Raw genomic sequence first — 26,115 nt, 5'->3', positions numbered from 1 at the left:
TGCAAATCTCAGTAACACAGCTCCCCTGATAAGGAATTGAGGATTTACAGGACTAAAATGGGCAATGAATCCAGGCAGCTGGGCTTACGAAAGCAATCAGAATCCAACCACTTGTTCTGTGATTCTACAAACTAAAAATCATACTAAATGGTCAGGATAGCTTCACTCCAAGCAGGAATTTATATCCCTGCACTTCTCTTCCCAGGAGGTGTATGCAGAAATTGTACCACAATGAAAAGCGCATGCAGCCTTAACCCGCCTCAGCAGGAGGTGACTGATCCCAAGGCTCATCAAGGGCACTGCCAGAATAAATTCCCTTTCAGAAAGAAAACTAGGGTTATTAAATGTAGAAAATTTTTCATTTTGGGTAGGAAAGGTAAATTTCCTATGCTAGCATACTAAAAGTCAAACACACTTGAAATTGTACTTTAGCAATTGCAATATTTGGCAAGACTCACACCCAGTAGGAACTTCAAAGCAACATCCAGCAACCACTACAGTAGATTTTCCTCAAAACAGTTAACTTCAAGAAAAACTTATAATACCTCAGTGGGCTTTTTGTTTATTTGTCTTTATTTAAGTATACCCATGCTGATCCAGGGCAGGGGAAAGCAGTAGGAAACACTAACAGCAGGGGTACTGAATATTCTACACACATTTTCTACATACCATTCTAGCACATTTAGGGGAACTTGGTTGCTCAGAAGCCCCCAAACACTGTACCCAAGACACATTCACATCTGGAGTTCAGCACTGAGGAAAACTTGCTATCTGATACAAGTGGTTGACAGTTTTATGGGAAATAAGCGTTTTTCCTTCAATTCCTAAGAGTTCCCACTAACACTTGCTAAAATATAAAGCTTTATTTACAGTTTTTAGAGACTCATTGGGCACTAATCCTTTACAGCTGGCACACTGCTAAAGATTGGATTCTGAAAGACAAAGAACTCTGACTTCTCTGAACTGTTTTGTTGACAGCAACTGTGTATCTAATTAGGACCCATCAAAGGGAAATATTTTTATAGCAATCTTAGGATTGTGTACAAACCTAGACAGTTCTGCCTGAATAACAGTAGCAGGGAACTCGTAAATAAACTTCATCTCTGATATTTCTTTCCCCTACTAATTCAACGTCACCTGAATACAACAGACGTCAGACAGCAGCTCCAGTTAACAGCCTGACACATCTTTTCCTGAATAGGTGACTCGATGAAACGAGGATTTTGCAGTGGTATATGGTGTCCAATATAGATTTTATTTAATTATTTGTGTACAGACTCTACCTACTCACTTGTGCAACAGATATGTACTACTTAACAGCTTTTTTAACAGCTTTACCTTTATAGAACAAGTTCTTAACATTCCCAACTTGCAAGAGTTGCCACCTAATTTAAATGACCGTAATTTTCCTGAAGTGCTGGAATCACTTTCTTTGGGAGCAGGCAGGTTTGGGTGATGTCAGCTCTCACTGAGGTAGCAAGAGATCTTCAGGCTGTGGGTCACAGAGCTAAATGCTCCATGTGCCTTTTACACTGAAAGGAAACTCTTCCTCACACATATGGAAATGAAAAACATCTTCAACAGAACCACCTTATTGTCAATTTTACACACTAACTAGTTTAAAGATTATTTTTGCTGTTACAGGCAACTGAAGTCAGGGTACAGCTAATTTCTTTGACCTGCAGCTTAATCAGATTATAGCTGAAGATCAAAGCCACGGAAACAATTATTTTACAATGAGTTAAAAAAAAAAAGCAACACTTCTGCAAGCAGATGCTAAAGCAAGGCAATTACCACCTGAACACAAACCCCCTCCACAGGGAATCCTGCGCTATTCCTTTTGTGTTTTCACCTTAGCTGAGAAGGATGTTGAGAAATGAGGACACAGAATAGGATTTTTCTTAATCCCATCTTCCGCCCTTCTCCTAGTCCAGGCTCTATTAGAAGCAAGTCATAATAATCATCCTCAAAATGCAATCACCAAGAGCAACTCTGTCCAAGTTTGATTAGAACTGACAACCCTCCTCCCTGGATAAGGGTAAAAGTGCCCTCACAGTCAGCTTCATTCAAACTCATTTTTTTCCTCCAGTCTCAGGGAAGTCAGTTCCTTTGTCTCAAGATTTTAAGATTAGGTGCCCAACAGGTAAAAGCTCCCCTAAGGGAAGTTCGTATGTGCTGAATCCCCAATTTAAGCTGCACAAAGGGAAGTACAAGTCTCCTACTCTGCTCAGGCTTTGAGCATTCCACTGCCTCCACCTAAGTCTCTGCTCTCCCTCTCCTCAGCTGCATTTTCCACAGTCAGTGGTTTGTAAAGATATTTTTTAAATACTGATTATTCACTCTTCTTTTAAATACTGATTATTCACTCATTCTTTCACTCTCCATCTTGACCAGTAGTTATCTGGAATTTTAGTAAAGCCAACAGGGAGAAAAATAACCTCTGAATGGATGTTGCCCAAGAAAGAAAAGCACAAAAACTCCACTCACCTTTACCTCGTTTACCTTCCAGGAGCTGATGGTGTAGCTCCACAGGTATCCCTGGCAGTGTTTTCAGTATAGAAAAATTCAGATTTAATAACAGTAATAACAATTTAATAACCATAAAAAGGACACTCAATAAATAAAAAATGGATGCTTAATATGTGTGGTGCTTCAAGACAGGGATACCTTTTCATATATTAAGGAATACCTTCAAACAAAAATTTCTAATAGCAAACAGTCAACAAATAATATTTTTATGGAATACTCTGTTTACCAGCATCCATAAAGTAACATACTTACTGCACTGGCTGACACCATGTCAGCTTTGCAGCTGACCTGAGAATAAGTGAAAGGCAAAACATTTAAAATGGAATACATAATCCATGTTTGTATCTCCTTAATCTTTACGCAACCCACTGGACAAGCTCATCTTTCAAAACTAAAGCAATCTTTAAGGTACACAAAAAGGGCACAAAAAGTTCAAGATTGCCTTCCAATCCACTCAGCCATAAACAGCCCTCTTCCTTAAAAAAGGGACCAAAACCCATAAAGCTCTGCTCCCTCACTAGCCACAACATGGAACTTTTGGGAAGCACTCAGGAGGGTTATTAGTCCTTAGGACTCCGGTGCTAAGAGGGATGTAAGAGGTTTGCATCTAAACTACCTTACTTCCCATGGTAATTACCACAAGGTTTTGTGATTGAGCAAGGAGAAGCAACAGAATTACTTTCTGAACAACAACAAAAACCCCAACAAACAAACAAAAACCCCCCACCAAAACCAAAAACACACTGCACAAACAAAACAAACAAACAAAATTATACCCTTGTAATATCACTATTTTTTTCTCTTTCAAATCCACCCTGATTAGAGTGCAGACAATACCAGGTCTCAGTTGTGACAAATATAAAGTAACACCAGCAATAATTTGTTATATTGCAGTTTCTGACTTGGTAAAACCTTCACTTGTGTTAAGAGCTGGAAACTGCAGAGAGCAGATATTAAAATACGTATTATTTAACTTCTTTTAACAGCTTTTGCAGTATGAAAGCCACGTCCAGAATGATGGAAAATGCAGAAACCTGAGCACTGAGATCAGCTTCAGCTGGGTATCACCAAATGAGTTTCAGAAAGTTCTGTCCTTGAAGCCAGCCTTGCAGAAGCCAGATCAGCTCCAGTTGGGTGGCAGATGCCAGCCCTCCCCAAACACTGCACAGGATCTCCCAGATAAGCATAGAGAATCCAGCTCAAAGGAAGGAAATTACACAGTCAGTTCAGTGCCACATTTGCAATGAAGATAAAACGTGCCCTCTCTCCTGCAGGGAGTTGCAGAGCGGTGACATGCATTTCCCCTGGAAAGTCCGCCCCACTCGGCATCAGGAGGGCAATACCTGCAGCCCTTTCAGTCCTGGTTTCAGCTCTACAAGCTTCCTGCTGCCTCCAGCCTCCACTAACAGCTCAGGATATAAACTCCAGATATCTTACTGATTTTTGGTGTTTTTTACAGACCCCCTGCCTCTCAATCCCTGCCTCAAATTGCTCCTGGTCCAGTGGCAAACGCTGAGCCTTATGCTCAGTAACGCTGAATGACTCACATCGCCACGGGAGGCGATGACCAGTAAGGAGGAGGCAGTTGCTGGGAGTTCAAGACATTGTCTTCCTTGCTAAGGAGCAGATGGACAAAAAGCAAACGCATTAAATATGACAATCAGAGGTGGCAGGAGAAAAGCATAAGTAATCCTTCTCACTGTGTTTGTAGCATTACCTACAACAGACACAGTGGAGTTCAGTGTTTTCAACACGTGCTCTCCCAGCAACTAACACTGCGAGATCTATGCCCAGACAGTCATGGCCTCCAAAAACATAAGGCCTAAAGCAAAATTACTGATATCTAAACTACTAGTTGCAGTCATTCAGCAATTGTAACCTGGTTTTTGCCCAATCCCATTCATTTTATTAACTCCCAATCATGTCACCACGACACAAAACACACATCTATGCGCAAACGTGACATACCTGAAAGTTTTAAACAATTTTTCATAATTAAGGGATTTTGCAGTGTGAAAGGACACTGCGTGGTTCGGACAAGCCTTGACAATAACACTCAGGTTACATCCAAGTATCATCCTAATTGCAAGCTGCATCTTAGAAACTATTTTCAATTTTCCATCTTGAAACTAAATGCAAACCACACTCTGAAAAGCACAACAGCAGCAGAAGGCTGAACACCAGTCAGGGAGAATTATATCCTCCATTTCTGGTAATTAAATGGGTACTCAGTATATCACTGTCAATCATTTACAGGAGTCTCATTAGCTGCTCCCCATTCTCTACCAGAAACACACAAGCAATGCTGTTCTGAAATAAATACTTTTTAACCAGAGAATATCTGAATAATCATTTTCCCCAATTAAATATGGAAATGAAAAAGAGGTGGAATCCTCTACCATCACAAGTTTAATGCAGTTCTATCACATACCATGACTTACAATAAACTAGAAGAGGCATGATCATAAAATACCACCTCAAACAATACAACCAGCAATATTTACTATTTATGTTAACAAAATGTGGCACAAAGTACCATGGATACCTCACTGAGCTCCTACGTGGAGCTAAGGGAAAAGAGGGATTCTTACTGAGCCTTAGATTTAATTTCTAGTTTAGCAGCACACAACTCTCCCACAGTCCTCTGCTGTTGGTTCTCCTCAGTTCAGGAATGGCTCATCTAGAAGGGCTGTGAGGTACAATACCCAAGTCCACCACCAAAACACATGTACTCCTGGAATATGGAAAGTTACTCTGGTCTGTGTTCACCCGAAGGAGAAACATATGACCAATCCAACCAGCTCATATCTAATGAATGTTATTAGCCTGGGAGGAGGGAAGCAAATGGAGACACTACTGTCCCTCCCCAGTAAAGGTGCAGCCTGAGGCTTTTGAGCTCTGTCAAACACAAACAGGTCTGGAGGAAAACCAGCCTGGCTGAAGAGGCACAGCTCCCTGGGCCATGTCCATCTGAGCTGTGCAGCTCTGCTCCAGCAGGTCCAAACCGCCTCCGATGGAGCCACCGCTGCCACTGCCCCGCCGAGCACTCCCAGGTACTCCCAGTTAACCAGTAACCTCCTCTGCTCTTTCAAAAACTAATGGATTGGTTAGGAGCAGGCATCTGAGCAAATTTATAACTTCCAAGGTTAAACCTGCTTGTGAGGACTAAGTGTTTTTATAAAAGCCATTTGATTTCAAATGTGAACCTCAAGACCTTAAGGCAGAGTCCTTTCTAGTTCTGTGTCTAGAAAAGGTCACAGGATGCTCAGCCAGCTACAAATGGGTACCTCATTTACGATGACGTAGAGAGAAATTTGGGGGTTAGCAGATCTTTTCTGATGATGCCTTAAGCCCTAATGGTTTTTATTTTTCTAATATTTGTAAGACTTGTAAGAATTGTAGGTTTTAAAAAGCAGAAACCCCCCCTTGTCCCTTGTTCCTTTCCCTTGTTTACATTCCCTAACTCTCTTACCCCCTTCTATGCTTCCCATATCAATCCTGCTTCTGAATACAGCAGGGTGTTTAGTCTTTTGTCAAGGTGAGGCCTAAACAGTTGACAGAACAGCATATCAGGGCCTAAACCACAGAATACGGTCAAAAATTAGGTAACTATGTACCCTTTGTGCTCTGATGAAGCTGAAGATGACGAAGGGGGGGTCCCAAAATACACCCCAGACCCATTTCTCAGGGAGTGGACCCGGGGCGGTCCAAAGGAAAGGCCAAAGGGTGGACACATTTGGGATTGGATAGATGGTATTATAAAATGTACCCTCTCAGGCACGGCCGGCGCGCGTCGTATACCATCTTAGCCTTGGCAAAATAAACCCGTCCTTATCTCACCCCTAATTAACTGCTCCGGAGATTTTTTCAGCACCAAAATACACAGGCAACACTGAACATAAACTCTGCAGAAAACAAAACTGAATGCGGTTTCCCAGACTGCACTCTCTCTTTCAACAGTCAGACCAAACCTGTTCATTACACTCATTTTATCTTCTGCAAGGGCTGATGAAAAGGCTCCAGAGCAATGGACTAACACATCCCACCTAAAGATCAAATCTAAAGGCTGGAAAGGACTTCAAAAGATTTCATAGCCCATTCCCTCACCCTGATGTTATCCCTGACAAACATTTTGTTGCTTGGTTTTGAAGTCCTACGGAGTCACCTCCATACCCCAAAGCAGCCTATTCTGGCCACTCTGTCAAACCATTTCCAGATCTTGCCTTCAAAAATCATTGTATGGCTTGGGTTCACCCACTCTGGCTCCTTCCTCCCACCAATTTCCTCAGCAAACATCACCAGCCTTGCTCAACCCACTGCTACCTTTGGAAGGTAGGAAAGGGACAGGGACTGTCCTCACTCAGAGGAGATATTCTCTGAATCTTTCATGCACATTAAGCAAGAAGCCGGCAAAAGATTTCACCAGTTGACTACACAGTTACGAGTTGTTAACTCACCCTGCACAAGCCAACTCAACCTAGGCATTTCACTTTGCAACCACTAAAGGCTGGATCTCATTGTCAAACTTCTTTTGTATAGTATGCCAGCATGTCCAAAAGAAGTTTGAAAAGAGAGTAATTCTGGCCCTGTACCTCAGCATTTAACAATAAAGCAGGGAAACCAGGCGAATCACGCTGCTCTAACACCAAAATCTGAAATCCGTACGTTCAACAGCATTTTCAACCACACACATAAAACTTCCTGCAGCTAAAGGCCAAAAGATTTTCATGTGTTTCAGACCTGTTATTCCTAAAGATAAGACTCTCTTGAGAATTTTACCTGATTTTAAATTAGTATCCCCAAATTCTGACTACACAGACAGACACACCACCTTTTTTAGTGCTGACTTCTGCTTGGTTGTCTATGATGGAAGCTACCAAATAGTCCGTAGTTGCACAAGCAAGCACTTGACATCTTCATAAGAAAGACACTGGAAATATCTTTCTGGATAGTTTCAAGCTTTAGAGGTTATTTTAGTCTTTGACATCAAAACCAGGAGAAGGCTAGTACTTAAACTAAGGCCGGACACCTAGAAAGCCACAATTCCCTACAGCTGTCTTTGCCCCAGGCCCTGTGTTTTCAACCATTTACCTCAAAACAAAATAAATCTCTAAATTAAACAGTCAGGGTATGTTCAAACTGGGTGGAAAATCTGCCAGACGTTCATGCCCCAACATAATCTATGTGACATGCTCTTAAAGTAAGGCCTTCTGTATTAATTCAAATTAATGCTGACAATGCTTATTAGGCAGTTTATCACTTCTTTCTAGTTAAAGATTTCACATCTACGCTGAACTTGATGCCATTGATGGTATAAGACAAACCAAACACCTTCTAGATTTTTACTGCGAGTTTACTCTGCATCTTTTAATAATTTAATTTATAACCATTAACCAAGATAGAAATCTCACCTTTTTCTTCAAACTGAAATAATAAGTTTTCCATTTTACTAGTAACTGAAGCCACATGTTGGAGTTTTAAGAGCTGCTCCAGTTTTCAGGTTTTTATACACTCTTGGGGTTTTTCTTTAATATCAGAAAATGTGGTTTAATGCCATTCACAAGAAACAGACCAACAGGTAGATTTTTTCCAGGGAATATCTGGCTGCATCAAGTCTCTATGCTCAGAAGCCTGGTCATAGCATTGTCATCAACAAGTATTTACACTACCTCAAAACAGACAGCTTCAACAGCCAAAAGTCTTGTCCCATCCTTCTTTCTCCCCTTCTCCATCGGTACAGATGATTATCATTTCTATTTTCAGATATTATTAAGCTAATTTGGAAAAACTACCCTAAAGTCCCCTCTCAATGGCTCAAGTGTACTTCAAATGAAGAGCTAGAATGCACAAAGGCCCTGTCCTTGCAGAAGGAACTGAAGCTGGAGCCTGTCAAAGGTTCCTTGGTTTAAAATAAGGAAACCCTGGTTTAAAAAAAGATTATCACACAGTTGCAGCTGTTTGACACACAGTAATATCCAGGTGCTTTCTTCAAATCACGGTGAGACCAAGATAGGACATGGCAAAACAAATACCAGGAGAATTTCACTGCGACAGACAGTAGCACAATTTATGGGATTATCATAGAACAAAGGGGAAAAAATGGTCTTCCCAACGGATTCATCAAAAATTCATTTCTTCCTCACATGTAGGGAAGGTTAACTGTGGTAAATAACACAGTACAGACCACTGAGGAGTCCAGGGGGCCCCAGAACAGGCTGGCTCCAAACAAAATGCCCTCAGCTGTGGCCTGATCAAATAGGAACAACTATCAAGGCCTCATGAAATCAAGGCACCATGAAACACCAAAGTAAGTATTGAATAAAGTCTCTTGATGCCCAAAAGGTCTGTTTTACCACTTCCAAACAAAAAAGTCTAATCCCTGCCTGAGGTTCCTTAAAGTAATCGAAGAAATTTTTCCCACGTTGGTTTGGCTGAATCAGTCTTAAAGGTTTCCCACTCAGAACTAATTTCTCATTTTCTAGCAGCTAGAGAGCAGCTCTGAGATAATTTAGCTGTGTGACAAGTGGGGCCTGCAGACTCAAAACAGACAGCGCTTCAGGGGGTGGGGGGAAAGGGGGAAAGAAATAAAATAAAAATCAGCTTCACACATACCAATATTAGACGAAGCGGAAAACTGTTCAATCAGGCCAAGCACTAGAGGACACTTTCAACACCACAGACAATGAAACTAAAATATGAGAAACAGACTGATGTATCGGGGATATCATAAGTTCTTTGAGAAAAATGTCATTTATTTTCCCTAAAGGTGGAAGAGAACAGGACTCCTAAGTACCTCAAGGGTATCTGTGATTTGAGTCCCATCAGTGAAATTCAGTCTGTCACCCACGGCTCTGTAAAAATCCCAAGAGACTCCTCACCCTTCTGATTCCTTATGATAAACCCTTGAGTGCAGAAGCCAGTGTGAATAATCTGAGAAAAGTCCTACTGGAATACAGAAAGAGGAGAAAGCAGGCCTAATGTTACTCAAAAATGCTTATTCCACCCCAACTTACAGCATTACACTGATCAAACAGGTACCTGCTGATTTAACTCAGAGGAATTGAAATACTCAGCATCAGAACACTGCTTAAGCCACCTCCCCTTCATTTGGTCATCTGGGAAGTCCCCAAGTTTACGAAAAGAAGTTCTTCTTAAATTCAAATGGGAGGAGCAGCAGTGGCCAGACAATTCTAGAAACAGGGCCTAAAGGCAGGACTGGGAGCAGGGCTGCACCAGTGGAAGCTGGTGATGACACCAGTATAACTGTTCTGCTTCATGCAACATCTTGTTAAATGTGACAACATCAGTGCTCCAGATGCACATAGAAAAAAGCCACCAGTCCTCCACCCTTTATGAAACAGGGAGCAACTATGGCCCACGAGTCCTCATGTCACTCCACAACAAACATTAAGTTAGTCCTCTATTCTGCTCACTGCAGTAAGATGGAGTGGAGAAGCCATACTCCTCCCTCAGCACAGGAAAACCCCCATGTTCTACCGAACACCACTGAAACCTGTGACCTCCCTCATAATACATTAAGAAGTACAGGAGCAGTGCATGCAATTCTGCTCATGATTTTAAGGAAAAAATCTGTGGGTTTATTCCCCAGCAGCTGTGCAGCTTCCCAGTGAGATGAGGTCAAGCCTCAAAATAAGGAAAGCACTAACTAATGTCCTCCCACATATACTCCTTACAAATTATAGCTGCATTCCTTAACTGCTCTTCCACCAGTCTGTTCCTCCTAGTGAGCCTCTTCTGCTGTTGTGAAGATCCAATAGCAGTGATGAAGGATCCTTAAAATTCTACAACCGCCAGCAGCTCCTCATCCAATAAAATCAGACCCTACAGCAAACTATCCTTTCCTCCCTCTACCAGCCACCACACACTTGAACTGCAATTACTCCTCTTCCATACTCATTTTTGCTGGCTGAGTAGGGCAGGGGAGATCCCAAGGCATCTATGCATCAATCAAGTCAGCCTTCTCCCAACAACCTAGCCTTTCCTTCTCCAGTGGGAAGCACCAAGACATCTGAAAATGCACACAACAGCCAGTGCAGCAAACTGAAAAGCAGGGCAGCAGGTTTACTTGTTATGACTTCTTATGACAAAAGAAAAGATTTTATAAGGAGCGTGAACATCACAGCATACCTTATACTGAGATATAAAACAGCTAATTCACCAAGCAAATGTGTCTTCTCACTATGCACTGAAATGAAGAACCTTAGCAAAAAAAAACTCCAACCCCCTCTATTCAGGGCTGGGGAAAGCCTTCTCAAAATGCTTTAGTGCAGCTTCAGTCCCCCACCAAAACTTCAGATAAACATCACCTGGTTTTACTGCCACAACAGAATTTTCTCCTTTCCAGTAAGGATCAAACTACATAGGGATATGCAGGTTAGAACAAGAGTTAATTGCTACAGGAATCATCCCTGCCATCAAAAATAAATAAATAAATAAATACAGCCGTAACTTTACTTACACTAACCTGCACTTCTAGGTCACTGGAACACTGTTGTGCAAGTAACCTCATAGCAGAGCACAAAGTAACAGCATCCACAATAAACTGTGTTCTGCAGCAAAGGAAAAAGGAGGAGACTCTCAGTCCAGATTGAAAAGAGGGTGACAGTGATACCAGCTACATTCTATTTTTTTATGTATATGTTTTTTATATATAGCTACAGCCACATTCTAGGAAAGGGGGCATTATTTATTAGTGTTACGGGTCAGCCAGCACTTCCATGATAAGGAGCACTATCACTCCAAGCAGCAGTCCCACCCTGCCCTCACCATTAGAGCTTCATTCCTGTTGCACACAGCCGCACCCTTTTTGTCAGCACATCTGTGGTAACGTGATGGATGGGATCAGGAAACCAGCTCAGACTGAGCTCCGTGGGTACAAAACAAAACAAAAGCGGTTCTAACCTACTGCGGTTCCCGGGTCCAGCTCACTTTAGACTGGCCATAAATCTACGCCATCAAACCAGGGCTGAGGGCAAACGGGAGAGTGAGAAACTTCTGTCGGGAGCTGTTCAAGTTTAAAATACACCCTTTGTTTGTATGGCCAAGCTTTTGCCAAGTGCAAGTAGGGTCAAGTTCTCTGGTTACTGCAGCCCTCTTCCCTCTAGCACACATTCACAGAGTCACCTTCCTGCCGGTTCCTTCCAGCAGGAAAATGTGCCCAGCACCTGCCAAACTGCACAGGCACTCGAGTCCTTGCTGTTAACTCTGTACAGCAGAGCACACTCAAACCCCGCACCGCAGCTAAGAGAAGCTCTGGAAGTGCTGATTTACCCCAGCTGGGCTCTGCCTGCTTCTCTCAACAGGCACACTCATTTGGCTCACCTAAATGTGATCACCTTAACCAGTTAACTTCCATAAAGTTATAATGGCAACAACCAACTTTGAAACATCTATCCCTCTGCAGAAGTCTACTAAAATTTGTTAAAGCCACTTGAGAAAGAAGAAAAAAAATGATAAGCAGCACATGTACAAGCCTTGTTTCCTTAGGGATCTAGAGTTGAAAAACAGAAAGTATCAAAGCTCTGATAGTACACCTAGACTTTAGAACAAGTTGTCCCTGCGTGGCAGCAGGATGCTTAATAATTCAAATCCCCATGACAGGAAGAAGGGAGCAAGTAATAGCTGCCCAGAGACCTGTGGAGTATGGTGTGTGTCTTGGGGCTCTCAGCAAGATGTATTTTCTTCAGCAGAAAGCTCAGAGGGGAATTGCTTAACACTTTTTTATTTTAATTCCTTTTACTTCACAGGTCCCCACAAAAAGCTTGTTGATCAGTAGTAAGTAGTAGCCATCATCAATCTTATTTGTCTTTTTAAATCATTACCCTCGCCCTCAAAGAAGAATACAAAGTGTTGCTCATACTAAGTATTGGCAGAAATTCTAGTTAACAAATGCTAGAAATAACTTGTAAAGAGAAAAAAAAGAAAAAGAGATAAAATTAGAAGGGAGACTTTCCCTTTATGTTCCCTCAAAGAAAACACAGTACTGTGAGGTGCCTCCTGGAAGGCCAAGGCTATATGTGATTCGCCCACTACTCCTCCCCTGTTTAAAATTCAAGAGTGAAGACCGTATGAAAGTAGCATTAATCATTTCAGAACATAAAAAAGCTGGAGGGAATACTTTCCAAGACTTGTTCAGATATCAAGACAAATCAAGAAAGCTGTGGATCAACTGGAGACAGGCCAGCAGAGGCCTCCGGGGCAGTCAGGGCTGGAGCACTTGGATTTGGGACTGGAAGAGAGGCCGTGGGAGCCAGGCTTGGTCAGCCTGGGGCAGGGAAGGCTCCAGGGCACCCACAGCTGCCACATGCCCACAGGGAGGGGATGGAGAAGATGGATCCAGGCTCTCCATGTGGCAGGAGAACAACAGACAATGGGCATAATTATGGGTATTAAAATATGAGAAGTTCAGACTGGATCTACAGAAAATCTATTCCACCACAAGGACAGCCAAAGAGTAGCACAGGCTGCCCCAAAAGGCTGAGCTGCCTCCACCCCTGGAGGCTCTCAAGACCCAAGTGGACCAAGCCCTGAGCACCTTGTCCTTTGAGCTGCCCCTCTGAGCAGGAGGTTGGACGGGGACCTGAGGTCCCTCCCCTCCAGCCCCAGTTACCTTGTGATCCTGTGAACTCCAGGAAACATGCTACAGTCACATAAAGTTCTCTATTAGGAGGTTACATTTACTAACTTTTTCCTTCCTATGCCCTCAAGCTAATTAAATAACTGACTCAGTCTTGCTGAGACTCATTCTGTGTTTCAAAAAGATTTGTGCCTTTCCAGCACAGACAAGTATCACCTCTACATCCTGACCAGGAATCAGTACCAGAACATGCTCACACACACAGACTGCAACACTAAATCACCTCTGCTCTACCCTCCTCCACTAAACAACACAAGAGGTGCGTCATCACGGACTGGCAGACAGCAAAGGAGCAACCGTGAAGAGACACGGCAGATGCAGAAGTTAATGGAGCCACTGACGAGTCTTTGAAAAGAGAGCCACAATTTGAATTATTAAAGCAGTCAAACCTTTAATGAAGTTGGTTATAGCCTCATCACAAGGCTACAGGAAACTACCCACTGGTTTGTCAGCGCTAGGATTTCTAAGCGGTGCTCAAGCCCTCTAATTCAAGCACATTTTATTCTATGTTTGCAGAGTGCTAAAAGCCACAATTTACCAGGGTAATGCCACATTTAACTGATAACTGAGCTCACATCTTTGTGAAATGCAATTGAGACAGTCATATCTCAAACTGCTAAACTTTTGAATCCTAGTTAGCTACACTTTGAACATTAACATATAAAATTTGCAATGAGGACCATTTCCCTAAAGTGAACAAATATGGACTAAAGTTCAATAATGTCTTATAAAAAGGATGTGCTTGGAAATTTCTGTGGTACTGTGGTAAAAATCCTATCAGTGATATTTTGCCTAAAAATGACTTCTTTTATACCTAGCAGGATACATGACACATTTACTGTAAGACAAGTGCCCCACGAGATTAGTTTGATTTATGGGGAGTACTTGTAGATTCCCAAACCAGCACAAATGGCATGGATATAAATTTTTAGCCAACTGTGATGAGCACATCCCCCTGAACAGAGAGACTTAAACTGTGCCTCTTTTTCCTAAAATCTCTTTGAAAGAACCTTCTGAAAGGCCTACTCACCTGACCAGCTGCAGTGCAAATCTTTGAGCACTGACTCAACAATGACTCGAGAGAAGTATCTAGGAAACTAGATGGGAGAGAATACCCTCCAGTACTCTTGACAGGTCACCTTGAAAAGGATAATAAGACCGGGAAAGCAAAAATCCCAACACTTTATTACATAGGAAGATGACTTAAAAACAGACTCTCCTGCAACTTTGCGAAGACTCATTACATGAAGCCTGATCTTCTTTGTTCTTCCTGGAAGACTTCTGTAGGAGTCTCGGGTGTTTCTCAGTTCTCACACGTTGATTGAAGGGCCAAAATCCTTTAAGGACAGCATTTTAAAACAGTTGATTCACACACATATATACAGGAAGCAAGAGACTGGTAGTGGAGGAGTTAAGGCAGTCCAGCTAAAAGTCCCTTCTTCCCTGCTCATTTTTCAGCAGCTCGATTCTTGCAGAGTCATTATTTCACTAGTTATTCAACCATTACATGCTCACCTTAGAAACCCAGCTCTCTCCTGCCTAAACCTCAAATACATGGAGAAAAATTTCTCACAAAAACTTTTCTGTCCCTTCTTAGTTTTAAGAGGACAAAGACAGCCGAGACTAATTGTTCCATGTCTCTGTTTGGCACAATGTTTTGTTAAACTGCCCTGTCCCATCGTTGTACTTTTGTCTGTGTATTCCTTCCTCATTACACTCAGATTCAGCTTGTCATGCCAGACTAAAAAGGAGGATGCTCTCCTCCTTAAGGCAAAGGACTAACAGAACTGGCTCTGAGGCTCTGTTCCCAGTTCCTTTTATGAGCTTGGGCTGCAGCAAATTTGCAGTTCTACTTCTGCCCTATGCAAATCAAACAATTTAAATCTACACTCTGTGGGTATAAAAAGCAGCTTTTAAGGAAACCTTCCCCATGCTTACCTTCTACAGGGAGCAACAAGCCCAAATGGTCTTTAATAGGCAGAAGGTGAAAATGATGGACTACAAAGCGCTTGAAAAGTTTGGGAGGGGGTGTGTCCTGGTTTTTTAGGAGGAGGTAAGATTCTTGGTGACAAGAGCAAGAGTCACTGATTGTAATACATTAGTGGCCACATGCTTCAATCCTGCTGGTTTGGCACAATACAAGCAAAGCAGTAAAGAAAAAGCAAGAAAGGCCCAGGACAAGCTGAAGTATTGGAAGCACAAAGCAAGGAGAAACAGGGGATTATTGCCCACGTGTTTGCAGGTAGGGAGGATCTCCAGCTTGGTGTAGTGGAATATAGAACACTAAGAAAGAGTCTGGTGGTGCAGGGAGGTAACAGGGGCAGGGACATGTGTGAGTTCAGAGGTACAGCCTTGCCATGACTCAAAGCAGCCAAAGACTCACAGCCATGGGGAGCCAGATGTTACAATATTATTAAGACAAACAGTACAATATAGAAGCAAGTCTTCTACTGGTAGAGGATTGCTAATAATGAGGCATTTAAAAGCTTTTTCTGTAATATAAGGGGAAAGAGAGAATGAAGAAGCTTCTATGACAGCAGAGGTGTACTCATCTGGAACAGAAAAAAGCTCATAAACTTGCTATTGGAGAAAAATATTACCTTTTTTGCCCTTTTTTGAAAAGATATACTTGAGGCAGGATCTGGACTAGCCAAAGGAGACAGAGATACAAGACAAGACCAGGAGGAAGGGAAGGATCTGGAGAACCAGCGAGGAGAAACATCTGAAGTGTTTCAGAACTCTGGATAGAAAGCACTTTCAAAATGTAAAAACTGCTTTGAATTCACTCCTTCTAAATCCTTCCCAAGCCCTGAACTCTTCAGAAGGAACACTCACACCCTTTTGGCATTCCTACTCCTTTTCCATGAGGTGTTCCGGAAGGGTCAGGGCTGACGCACCACCACCAACTTGGATATTTGGTATTTTACAGCTGCTGAAAAGCCATTTGTAGCTCATGATGCCGCTTTCCAAAACCACCAGAGGAAGAGCATTTGGATACCAATGCACCCAAAAGGTAAGTTCATGCCAAAGCCTATCAAAGTCCTGCTCATACCAACGTGAGGTGCCCAGTGCTCTAGCTTCGGGGACTTGGGCACGGTTCTGTTCCCAAGCACAGCCCTGCCAGACTCGCTCCTCTCCCAAGCCCTCAGCTGCCAGTCCCCAGCACCGGAGACTGTGCCAGCCGTGACTGAGGGTTCGCAGTTGATGGCGAGAGCTCAGACACGGCTCCTGCTGCTCCCGCTCTCCCACAGCACTCCCGGGGCTGCGAGCGCCGGTCCCGCTCCACCGCCGGGGTCAAACCGCGCGGTCGCTCCGCAGCGGCGGCTCATCCCGGCACCTCCTGGAGAAGGGCTGGAGAATCCAGGCGGGGAAGCCGGGGGGCTCTCTTGCCCTCCCCGCGGCCCCGGCGTGACCTTGCTGGGGAGCCCTCGGCCATGCGGCAGCCGAGTCCGCCCGCCCGCGGGGCTGGGGAACGCGGCGGCCGGGTCCCGCTCCCCGCCCCGGACACGTCCCGCTCGCCCCGCGCTCGCCGCCGCCGCTGCGAGGCCTCAGGATTCCACGTCCGTCCGCTCGCCGCCGCCCCCGGGGCCCCCCTGCCGCGGCCTCGCCGCCGCCGCGCCGCGGAGACGCTCACCGGAGATACTGCGCGCACAGCAGGCTCATCCTCCGCCGCTCGCCGCCCGTCCCGCCGCGGCTCTCACAGCCCGGGCCGGCCCGCCGCCCCCGCGCCGCCGCCGCCGCCGCCTCCCGCCGCCGCCATCTTCCCGTGCAGGGCCCGCGGGGAGGAAGGGGCGGGGTGTCCCCGCTCTGCGCTCCGGCCGGGCAGGACGGCCCGCGCCGCGCCGGCCCCGCCGCTCCGGCCCCTCAGCGGCCCGGGCAGCCCCGGCCCCGCCGCTCCGGCTCCGCCGCGGGCCCGGCAGCCCCCGCCGGCCGCTCTCCCGCCCCGCTGAGGCGCCGCGGCCCTCCCGCCGCGCCGGCCGCGCTTCCGGGCCGGACCCCACCCCCGCCGGCACTTCCGGCGGCGCCACCGGCAAACCCGTCCCCCGCCCGCTGCCATGGCAACCGAGGGGGCGGTGCGGCGTAGCCATGGCAACCGCGGCGCATCCCGGGGCCTGCATCCCTGCGTCCGCAGCTCGTCCCGCCCCGGGCCCCGCGCAGCGACGCCCCGCTTTGTCACATCCCTGTCACGGCCCTCGGAAGGGCGCCTTGCCGAGAGGCGGCTGCCCACGGCGCCGGCGGGGAGCCCCAGTCACAGAACCCCAGAATGGGTCAGGCTGGAAGGGACTACAGAGGCTCATCTGGTCCCACCTCCCTGCTCCAGCAGGGTCATCCCAGAGCACACGGCACAGGATTGTGTTCAGGCAGTACTGGAATATCTCCGGTGAGGGAGACTCCACACCCTCTCTGTCTCTGTTCCAGTGTTGGGTCACTGCACAGCAAAGTTCTTCCTCATGTCCAGATGGAACTTCCTGGGCATCAGTTCCTGCCCACTGCCTCTTGTCCCATTGCTGGGCGCACTGAGCAGGGCCTGGGCCATCCTCTGCCCCTTCCTGCAGACCCCGACAGACCTGGATGAGGTCCCTTCTCAGTGTCTCTTTTCGAGGCTGAGCAGCCCCAGCTCCCTCAGCCTTTCCTGCACCCAGAGATGCTCCATCCCTTCAGCATCCTCACAGCCTCTGCTGGACCCGCTCCAGGAGCTCTTGTCCCTCCTGTCCTGAGGAGCCCAGAGCTGGCCCCAGCACTGCAGATGTGCCTCACAGGGCTGGACAGAGGGGCAGGATCCCCTCCCTGACCTGCTGGCAGTGCTCTTCCTGATGCACCCCAGGGTTCTGTTGGCCTTCTTGGCCCCCGAGCATGCTGCCGGCTCAGTCCCTCAGCACAAGGGCAGCAGTGGCCTCACACTCTTCTGACCTGAAATGTTGTAGCTGAAACAACACTTGTAGGCCTGAACTTCCCACAGAGACTCACAGAATCATCAGTGTTAGAAGAGACTTTTAAGGTCATCAAGTCCAGCTGTCAACAGTATTGCTGAAGCACACAACAAATGAGGGGGGGAAGGAAAGAAAATAAACTTATCTTTGATAAGGCCATTATCGCACACCGACTTCTATTCTCCATAATCTGCAAGCTGAAATTAACACTGGAAAGAATGTGGGAAAAAATACGTCAGTAAGGAATAAATACATGAACCTACTCTCTGTCAGTGTGAAGCAATTCCCCCTTGTCCTGGCCCTTGTAAATAGTCTCTCTCCATCTTTCTTGTCAACTCCTTTCAGGTGCTGGAAGGCCACAATTAAGTCACCCTGAAGCTTCTTTCTTCCAGGCTAAACAATCCCAATTCCCATAGCCTTTCCTCACAGTAGAGGAAATAATTTTGGTGGTCTTGTTTGGGCTCGCTCCAACAGGTCTATCCTGTGTTGGGAACCTGGAGCTGGACACAGTGCTCTGGGTGGGGTCCTCTCAGCACGGAGCTGGGACAGAGCAGTAACCTTGCATCTGAATACATCATTCTATCACTGCTCAATATTTACACTTTTCCCATCATTTACACCATGTGGTGCTACCTCTCGTGCCGACTTGGTGACTTGTTTTTTGCTTCAACTTGTCTTTTTTGGACCGAGTTCAGTGTCCGTTTGACCACGTGGGCCAGCCTGAAGGAATGAAGCAGAGGAGGCTGGCTAGTGCAAGTTGTGTCATTTGAGTCTGAAAGTGACCCCGAGGACAAAATGAAGGATCATGTTTCATAAATAAATCCCCTGCATTTTTTCAGGTTGAAACGAGAACCTGTTCAAGGAAACGATTTTCAGGGCCCCACGTGTTCAAACAGAAGCCTCTCAAGGCTGCAGAATGGATTTCCTGGTTTCAGTGCAATCAGAGCTGGGCAGGAAGCCATGGCCAAACCTCTGGTGGAATCCTGTGCAGCACCTCAGGCAGGCACTGCAGCAGGGCCCAGAGCTCAGCTCCATCCCTCCAAGCTCTCAGCTGCAGAGCAAGAGCAAACTGGTTCAGAAGTGGACAAACTAGGGCTGCTCCTGCCTGCCTGGTGCCTGTCCTGAGCTAAAACAGGCTGAGTTTGCACTCTGAGATTGTGTCTCCTGGATCAGTGCACAAACGCAGCTCTTAGAAGCTGCATCTCTCAGGGTATGTTGTCCAGGACTCTCCCCAGGCCCTTCACATTGTCTGTGTGACTGGGAGCCTTGTCCTTCTGCTCCTGGTATAGCTTAGGGCACCCTGCACTTAATTGTGGCCTTCCAGTACCTGAAGGAAAGGTACTACAAGAAAGATGGAGATTATTTTCAAGGGCCTGGAGTGATAGGACAAGGGGGAATGGCTTCCTGCTGACACAGGGCAGAGCTAGATGGGATATTAAGAAGAAATTCTTCCCTATGAGGGTGGGGAGGCCCTGGCACAGGGTGCCCAGAGAAGCTGTGGCTGCCCCTGGATCCCTGGAAGTGTCCAAGGCCAGGTTGGACGGGGCTTGGAGCAACCTGGGCTAGTGGAAGGTGTCCCTGCCCATGGCAGGAGGTGGAACAAGATGAGCTTTAAAGTCCCTTCCAACTCCAAGCATTCCAGGATCCTATGATGATTCAATGATCTCTGAGGAGACCCACCAAGCAGCATATAACTGCACATGCACCTCAAACTTATCTCTATTCTTCCCATAGTTTTCAATCCATTCGTTCCTTACAGAGGACTTGAATAACCCAAGTTTTGAAAGCAGAAGCACCTTAAGCCATTGCCACTTCCCCTTCACCAACCCCTCATTCCCAACCCCTGTTTGCAACCACATTCTCCACAGTGTCCCACAGCAGCCGTGGGAACAGCCTACACTGACTTAAGCAGCAAAAGCCAAAACAGACAGGAATGCTTCCCTGCCTCCCACAGAGCTATTTGGAATTTTTCTGTCAGTTTTCCTCCATCACTCTTCTCCCAGAGATTATTCCAGGGCCTCCCCCTCCCTCCTTTTGGCCTTGGACAAACAAATTGTTGGTTTTCCACTTTTTTCTGCTGGAGAGGATCACCTCCAGGGGCTTTCTCCCAGGCAGAAAGATAACATACAGCCTGACTATAAGGTAATCACCAAAGTGTGAAGAGCACTCTGGCTCATTTCCCCAGGGCAGCAATGTTATTGCTTAAAATAAAATGCTTGAAATAAAATAAGTTGTTCACCTGCACTGTTATCACTTAAAATAAAAAGTGATTCTTTATTTTGCAGTCCACTTTAGCACAGTGGTGGACCTTAGACAAAGTCACTGGGCTGTTGTTCTGTGCAACTGTGAGTGCCCTTCTGAGCTCGACAGGTTGGATCTGTGCAAATAGGAGTTTCCAGGGCTGCCTCCCCATGACTTTGGTGTTTGCATGTGGACAGGACAGGGCAAATTTGAAGGCAGAAGCCTGGTTTGGGGGTATTTTGGCTGGAGAGGAAGTGACATTTTCCAGCTTTCTGCAGTTTCTCTTTGGCAGAGTGGACTCAGTGACTGTCTTGTTTGGTCTTGTCTGAATCCAATCCACTTCCACAGCCACCCCAAAAGACCTGAGAGGTTCACGTGGGGTAGAGCTGAGTTCTGAGTCTTGGACAGCAGGTAGCAAGCAGCCCTGGGTATTTTCAAGAGAATCTGATGGGTGTTGTTGCCGGTGTTATTTAAGCTGTTCAATGCCAATATGAATTTCCAAGCAGAGCCATACCTTGGGGCAGATGTATGAGGAAAACTGTGGCACATCAGGGCAACCTGCCTGTCCACAAAGCCTTCCTTTGCCTTTTCTCACTCCTCTTGAATATCTTCCAGACACAGGAGCAAAGGATGCCAGAACCTTTGCAGTCTTTTCCTTGTTTTTCAGGGCTTTTCCTCTGAATTGTAGTGTGCTTTGCTTCCTTCTGAGTTTCTTCACTGTTGGAATAAATCTGTCCATTAGGATAGTGTGCCTACAAGTTTCTCTCCCCTGCACTCCCTTCTTGCCTCTTGGAGAGTTCTTCAATGTCCCTGCACTTCCAGTTTTGGCCTCAGTTTCCCCCACACAACATTTTTGAGGGCTTGACATTGCTGCTGATTGCTCTGCTCTGTTTCTTATGAAATTCTATTTCAAACCTTTTGTTGCACATGGCAAGGAAGGTAACTTCAATTTAAGGGGGAGCCCCAAGTCAATCTCCCCTTAATTTTGTTCCATGAGATTTGTAATAAGTCTTCTCTTCAAAGAAGTAGACTTCTCATAGAGATCAACTCATAGTATCTTTTTTGTCATTAATAGGTTATGAACTGCAACCTACCATTTTATTAATTACACAGCATCTGGAAGGATTTGGTCCCCAGAGGAGGTGGGTAGACCAGAGACATTGTTAACCCAGTAAATAAACCCCTGCCCTCAGCCAGCAATGCAGCCAAAATTCCCAGGAGTGAAGCTGCCCTGGTCTCCAGAGGGAAAGCCTCATAATCCCAAATCTGTTTTTACATCATTTGATAGCCTCTGTCACCATACAAACTCAGCATTTCACAGACCTTGGATGTGTTTATCCTCAAAACACTGATTTAGCCTGCTCTGAGAGGAAAGCAAGGACCACTCCCACTTAACAGATAGTCAGAGGAGCAGAAGAGATTTCCTCAAGGTCGTTTAAGACAAGAATGGAGGGGTGGACCTCATCAGAGCCTGCTCCCATCTTTCTTCATTAACACTGACATATTTAATTGTCCAGGAATATCCTGTGAAGCTCACAGAGGTCTCCTTTTTGTGTGCATAAATTCTCCCCTTGTTTTCACGTACAGATGTGGCCACTGGACATCCCTCTGTCTCTGTGCCAAACCCTGGCTTTTGTGTCTTTGAGGCATCCCATTTTCCTGCTGCTGAGGGTGAAAACCTGGGATCAAGGAAAGAAGAGAGAACAACACAATAGCTGAATGATGAAACACAAGATTCTCTGCAGGTTCAGTGATTATTTCAATCCAAATGTTGTGAATGTGGGAAATTAGCACTCAAAAGTAATTGAAGAATGTGAAGGAAGAAGCAAAGTATGAATATACCTAAACAATCTTAATTTTGCCCTCTATTCATCCTGATCAGTAATTATGTTATCATGATTAAAGTGTATTTGTTGTCATCCTAGATTATACTACTTAGATTTTTAATTGTTAGTGACAAAAGCCTCATCTTACCCTAATTATAACCTCCTTTCCCCAAATATAGCCCATATGCAAAACTTCCAGAATTTCAACTGTGTAAAGGTTTCATTATTCCCTTGCAAATATCACTCAGAACAAAGAAAAATAATAAAATAGGCCTTGCTTCTTAAAGAAATCCCTTTTAATTCTTATAATTCATAAAGTATCTAATGGATTTCCTTTTAATTCTGTGAAAATAAGTGCTGCACAATCTGAAAAGAAGTACCCTTTCACCCTAAGTAAGCTAAACCCCTCGTGGAAGGGAGAGAGCAAGGAGCTGTTCCTGGGGATCCAGGCCAAGTGCCTCTGCCTCACAGCCTCATGGTGCACAGCCCAGCTCAGATCCCAGCTGGGCGGGTCGATCCGTCCTGCACGGCTGAGCTGTAACCTCAGCATCACAGACACTGAAAGGTCTGCAGAGCTAATTGTGTCTGTGGCCAGCATTCAGCTGCTGAATAGGGGCAAGAGAGAAATCTGCTACCAAGCTGCCCTTCCCCAGGAAGCACCTTGAAATGTCAGTCCAGCGTCCCAGAAGCACTGCACAGAACTTGGGATCAGTTTGCAGAGGCCACAACACCAGGGTGTTGGGTCCACAACCTCAACACATCTCCAGGAACTTTATCCCATGGCACCATTTGGCATCTTCTTCCAGGATGTGATGAAGCCCTGAGAAAAACTCTCCAGGCTAATCAGGAATTTTCAGACCCTGGTTATAGGCCACCTCTTTCAGCTGCTCCTCAGCCTTGCTTACTTCTTCCTTGTTTGAGTGTCTGCTCCTGCCTTGGATCATCAAAAATAGAAGATTTCTCCCTTTGGGACAGGCTGTCTCATCCCATGTGGCCTCAGGGTTTGGCAGCTCCCTCCAGCTCAACCAGGCTCACACCACAGCAGCTGCCTCCAGTGCTTCCAGTTACTGTCCTGTGCCATTCCTCCATGAGCAAACTGGTTCAGCTGGGCCAGTTCAGCCTGGCCCAATCTGCCAGTTCAGGCTGACTTCCTTTACCTCCCAGGGGCTGAATTTGCAGCCCTGAGTTTTGGTTAGATACATTCAGGTCACATCTCAAAAATGGGTGTAAATTAAAAATCTGCTTTTGTGGGAACCAGGGGTTTTATTCCAACTGGGCCACCAAGTGAGCAGTTCCCTAATTCAAGATCTTTTGCTCCTTAGTTCTCAAGGAAAGACCTTTGGTTTTTTGGGTATGGGGGGGTTTTTTTGTTGTTTTTGGAATGGTTGTTTTTTTGTTTGTTTGTTTTTGTTTTTGTTTTTGTTTTTAAGTGCATTGTTGCATTACAAATATTTCTTAGAGATACATGACTGGCATGTGGGGAGTAGAACTGAACCCACTTCTTAGCCCTGTACAGAAAAGGCTCTGAAATGTGCCAGGGCAGATTCACAACTCATTTAAGCCCCTCTAATTGCCCTTTTCTCTAACATATTTGGGTTTTTTTAAAGAGTTTGCAGACTGCCAGTTTGAAAAGCATTAAGCTGGAAGGTTTCCCTTCCTCTTCCCAAGCCCAAGAGGATGGACAAGGTGAGGGGCAGTGCCAGGAGAACCGAGTCGTCTCCATCCCTCACCCCAGCAAACACAGCCATGACCCACTGCTGGACAGCCCCACTGCTTGTGGGGCCCAACTGTCCAGAGGTGGAAGAACCAGACAGATCCATGTGCAGAAATACCATCGGTCTGAATCACAGGTGATGTTTCAGGTGTGCTTAACAGGTCTAGCCTCACTTCTCAAGTCCTACAGGCAAGGATTTTGCAGTGCTGATGTGAGCTCCCTGTGTCAGGGTAAGCAAGTCACTGTGTTTCTCCATTTTTCTTCCTGAGAGAATAAACCCAAGCTAATCATCCTTCTGCCCTCTCTCTGTCCCACTGTAACAGCTCTGCAGATGGCAGATGGCTGCTTGCCACCATGGGCTGGGTTGGAGCCCAGATTGGCAGGAGCTCTTGGGGTGCTCTGACGCTGCACAGCAATCCCAGGGAGGGCTGGCAGGGAACACCTGGATCCTGCAGCTGGGGGAGTTGCCTTCACCCATAGGAAATTTGCACCCACCTATCAGGGAAAGCAGCAAGGAAAAGAAAATAGAGGCCGGGTTGGAAAACATTGAGGGGAAAAAAGGTGAAATAACCTCCCCTGCACAGCCTTGCAGGCATCACTCCCGCACCAAACCCCACCGCGGCTCCCCAGCCGGTACGTTGCTAAGTGACAGCTGATTTACTACATCACTCACCCATCCGGCAGCAGCAGGAAAGCCGAGGAAGAGGTACAGGCAGTGCTGGCCAGACTTCATGGGCAGCACATATCCCACACCTGCACAGGCCTCCTTGACCTTCCACTGGCGCTTAAGATCAAACTCCAGCGTGAAACGGAGCAGGCAGAGATTCGGCTGCATGGCAGGAGCTGGTGGGCCCGGTGGGTTGTGCTTCAGATCACCAGGCAGTGGGAGAACTCAGTCATGGGCAATTTTCTCCGTTTGTGCCTTTTCCTGCAACAGCAGCACCTAATGCTCCTATGGCTGCAAGTGGTGCAACTTGGGGAAGGCTGAAGGGAAAAGATGCCACCCTGCAACATTTCCTATGCAAAATTAACAAGGAGTGGGGGTGGGACTAACAAAAAATTCAACTTTCTCACCTGAACTTCAGCCTCTTCTGTATAAAAGGACTCAGTGAAGAGTCTTCTTGTAAAGGGCAACCCCCCACATTTCATCCCGAGGGAAGGGGGTAGAACACCAGCTTAAGTAGGAAAGTGCAGAAGAGAAGCACCATGTTCCCTGCTGAGAAGACCTGTGTTTAAAAGGCAGAGCACTGATAATAAACTGCAGAGAGCCACTAAGGCAGTGAGTCTCTTCCCTTTCAGGGTAAGCTTGTAGAAGCAGCACAGGAAGAAAATCAACACAACCCCAAAGTCTAATCCAACTGAATCAATAGATGTCTGCACAGAGCAAGTAAGAAGGTAGAGTACTGTACCTTTACTGACTTGGTGTTGTTTATACATTTATTTATTGCCCTTTCCCCATGCAACTGATGGAAAGAGATGGATCTGCCACCCCGGCCTTTCTCGCAGCTCAGCCCAGCAAGCAAAGATGACACTAATGTTTTTAGGACATCTCACACCCCAGTCCAGCCTGTCTTCCAGCTGATCTGCCTCATCTGTGTCACCTACCTGCCTGTTGTCGTGGGCTTTGAGACTAGCACTGAGAGTGAACCTCTGAGAACCCAAATAATTTTGTGTTTGCAGCAGCAAACTCCTCACCTGGTTTTCTGCTGGTGAGAGAACAAGATTCCTTGAAGGACTTTTGTCTGTAGACAGACATTTACACACTTAACACCTTTTTTCTCCTACTTTAGAATATTCTCCTGGTAATTTTAGTTTGTGTTTGTTTTTTTCCCTGGATGTAAGAACCTCTGGCTAATGCATGTAAACTATTTTCTTCTTTTCACACTGAAAGGGCTGTATGCTTGGAGTTTTTAATGGTTTGTTTAAATTCTGGCAGCTCTGCCTGCTTCCCTCCTGATCCCCAACTTGCAAAGCCTATTCAAAGGGGGCTATGAGCTCTCAAACTCTCCCTGGCAATGTTCAGGGCCAGGTTGGATGGGGCTTGGAGGAACCTGGTCCAGTGGAAGGTGTTCTTGCCCATGGCAGGGGATGGAACTAGATGATCTTTAAGGTCCCTTGAACTACAAACCCTACTAGGATTTTATGAAACACCAGTGGGTTTCGAGCCAGCTTGATACCAAAGAGGATCACTCTGTTAATATATCCTACACCTCCCTG

General features: G+C 45.9%; 1 protein-coding gene and 1 long non-coding RNA gene across 7 annotated transcripts in view; both read right to left on the bottom strand.

The window, feature by feature from the left end:
- SMG7 (SMG7 nonsense mediated mRNA decay factor) overlaps positions 1 to 17,054 on the bottom strand; it is a 51,179-nt gene extending 34,125 nt beyond the window's left edge. For 4 of the 5 annotated variants that reach the window (XM_027723481.2, XM_027723484.2, XM_027723482.2 and 1 more), the window contains exon 1: positions 16,821 to 17,054. In XM_027723481.2, the coding sequence (XP_027579282.1) occupies positions 16,821 to 16,849 (29 nt within the window). In that variant the 5' untranslated portion in view covers positions 16,850 to 17,054. Of the gene's footprint in view, positions 1 to 11,014; positions 11,085 to 16,820 lie in introns of those variants that run through there. The other variant, XM_039380091.1, reaches the window with a different exon arrangement.
- A 3,313-nt stretch (positions 17,055 to 20,367) lies between these two features.
- On the bottom strand, positions 20,368 to 25,680 carry LOC120323024. 2 transcript variants are annotated; one of them, XR_005563075.1, is made up of 3 exons: positions 24,973 to 25,680; positions 24,572 to 24,882; positions 20,368 to 22,037 (listed from the first exon to the last, which is right to left on the bottom strand). It is a non-coding gene; the product is annotated as an uncharacterized LOC120323024 (long non-coding RNA). The 2 variants fall into 2 exon arrangements; XR_005563074.1 differs by having other exon boundaries at positions 24,572 to 25,680.
- Positions 25,681 to 26,115: the final 435 nt, after the last annotated feature.

This window comes from Pipra filicauda, unplaced genomic scaffold, assembly GCF_003945595.2.
Source record: "Pipra filicauda isolate LSUMZ 115617 unplaced genomic scaffold, ASM394559v2 scaffold185_size1782982_pilon, whole genome shotgun sequence".
In the NCBI taxonomy this organism is placed as follows: domain Eukaryota; kingdom Metazoa; phylum Chordata; class Aves; order Passeriformes; family Pipridae; genus Pipra; species Pipra filicauda.
This window is presented reverse-complemented; position numbering and strand designations above follow the sequence as displayed.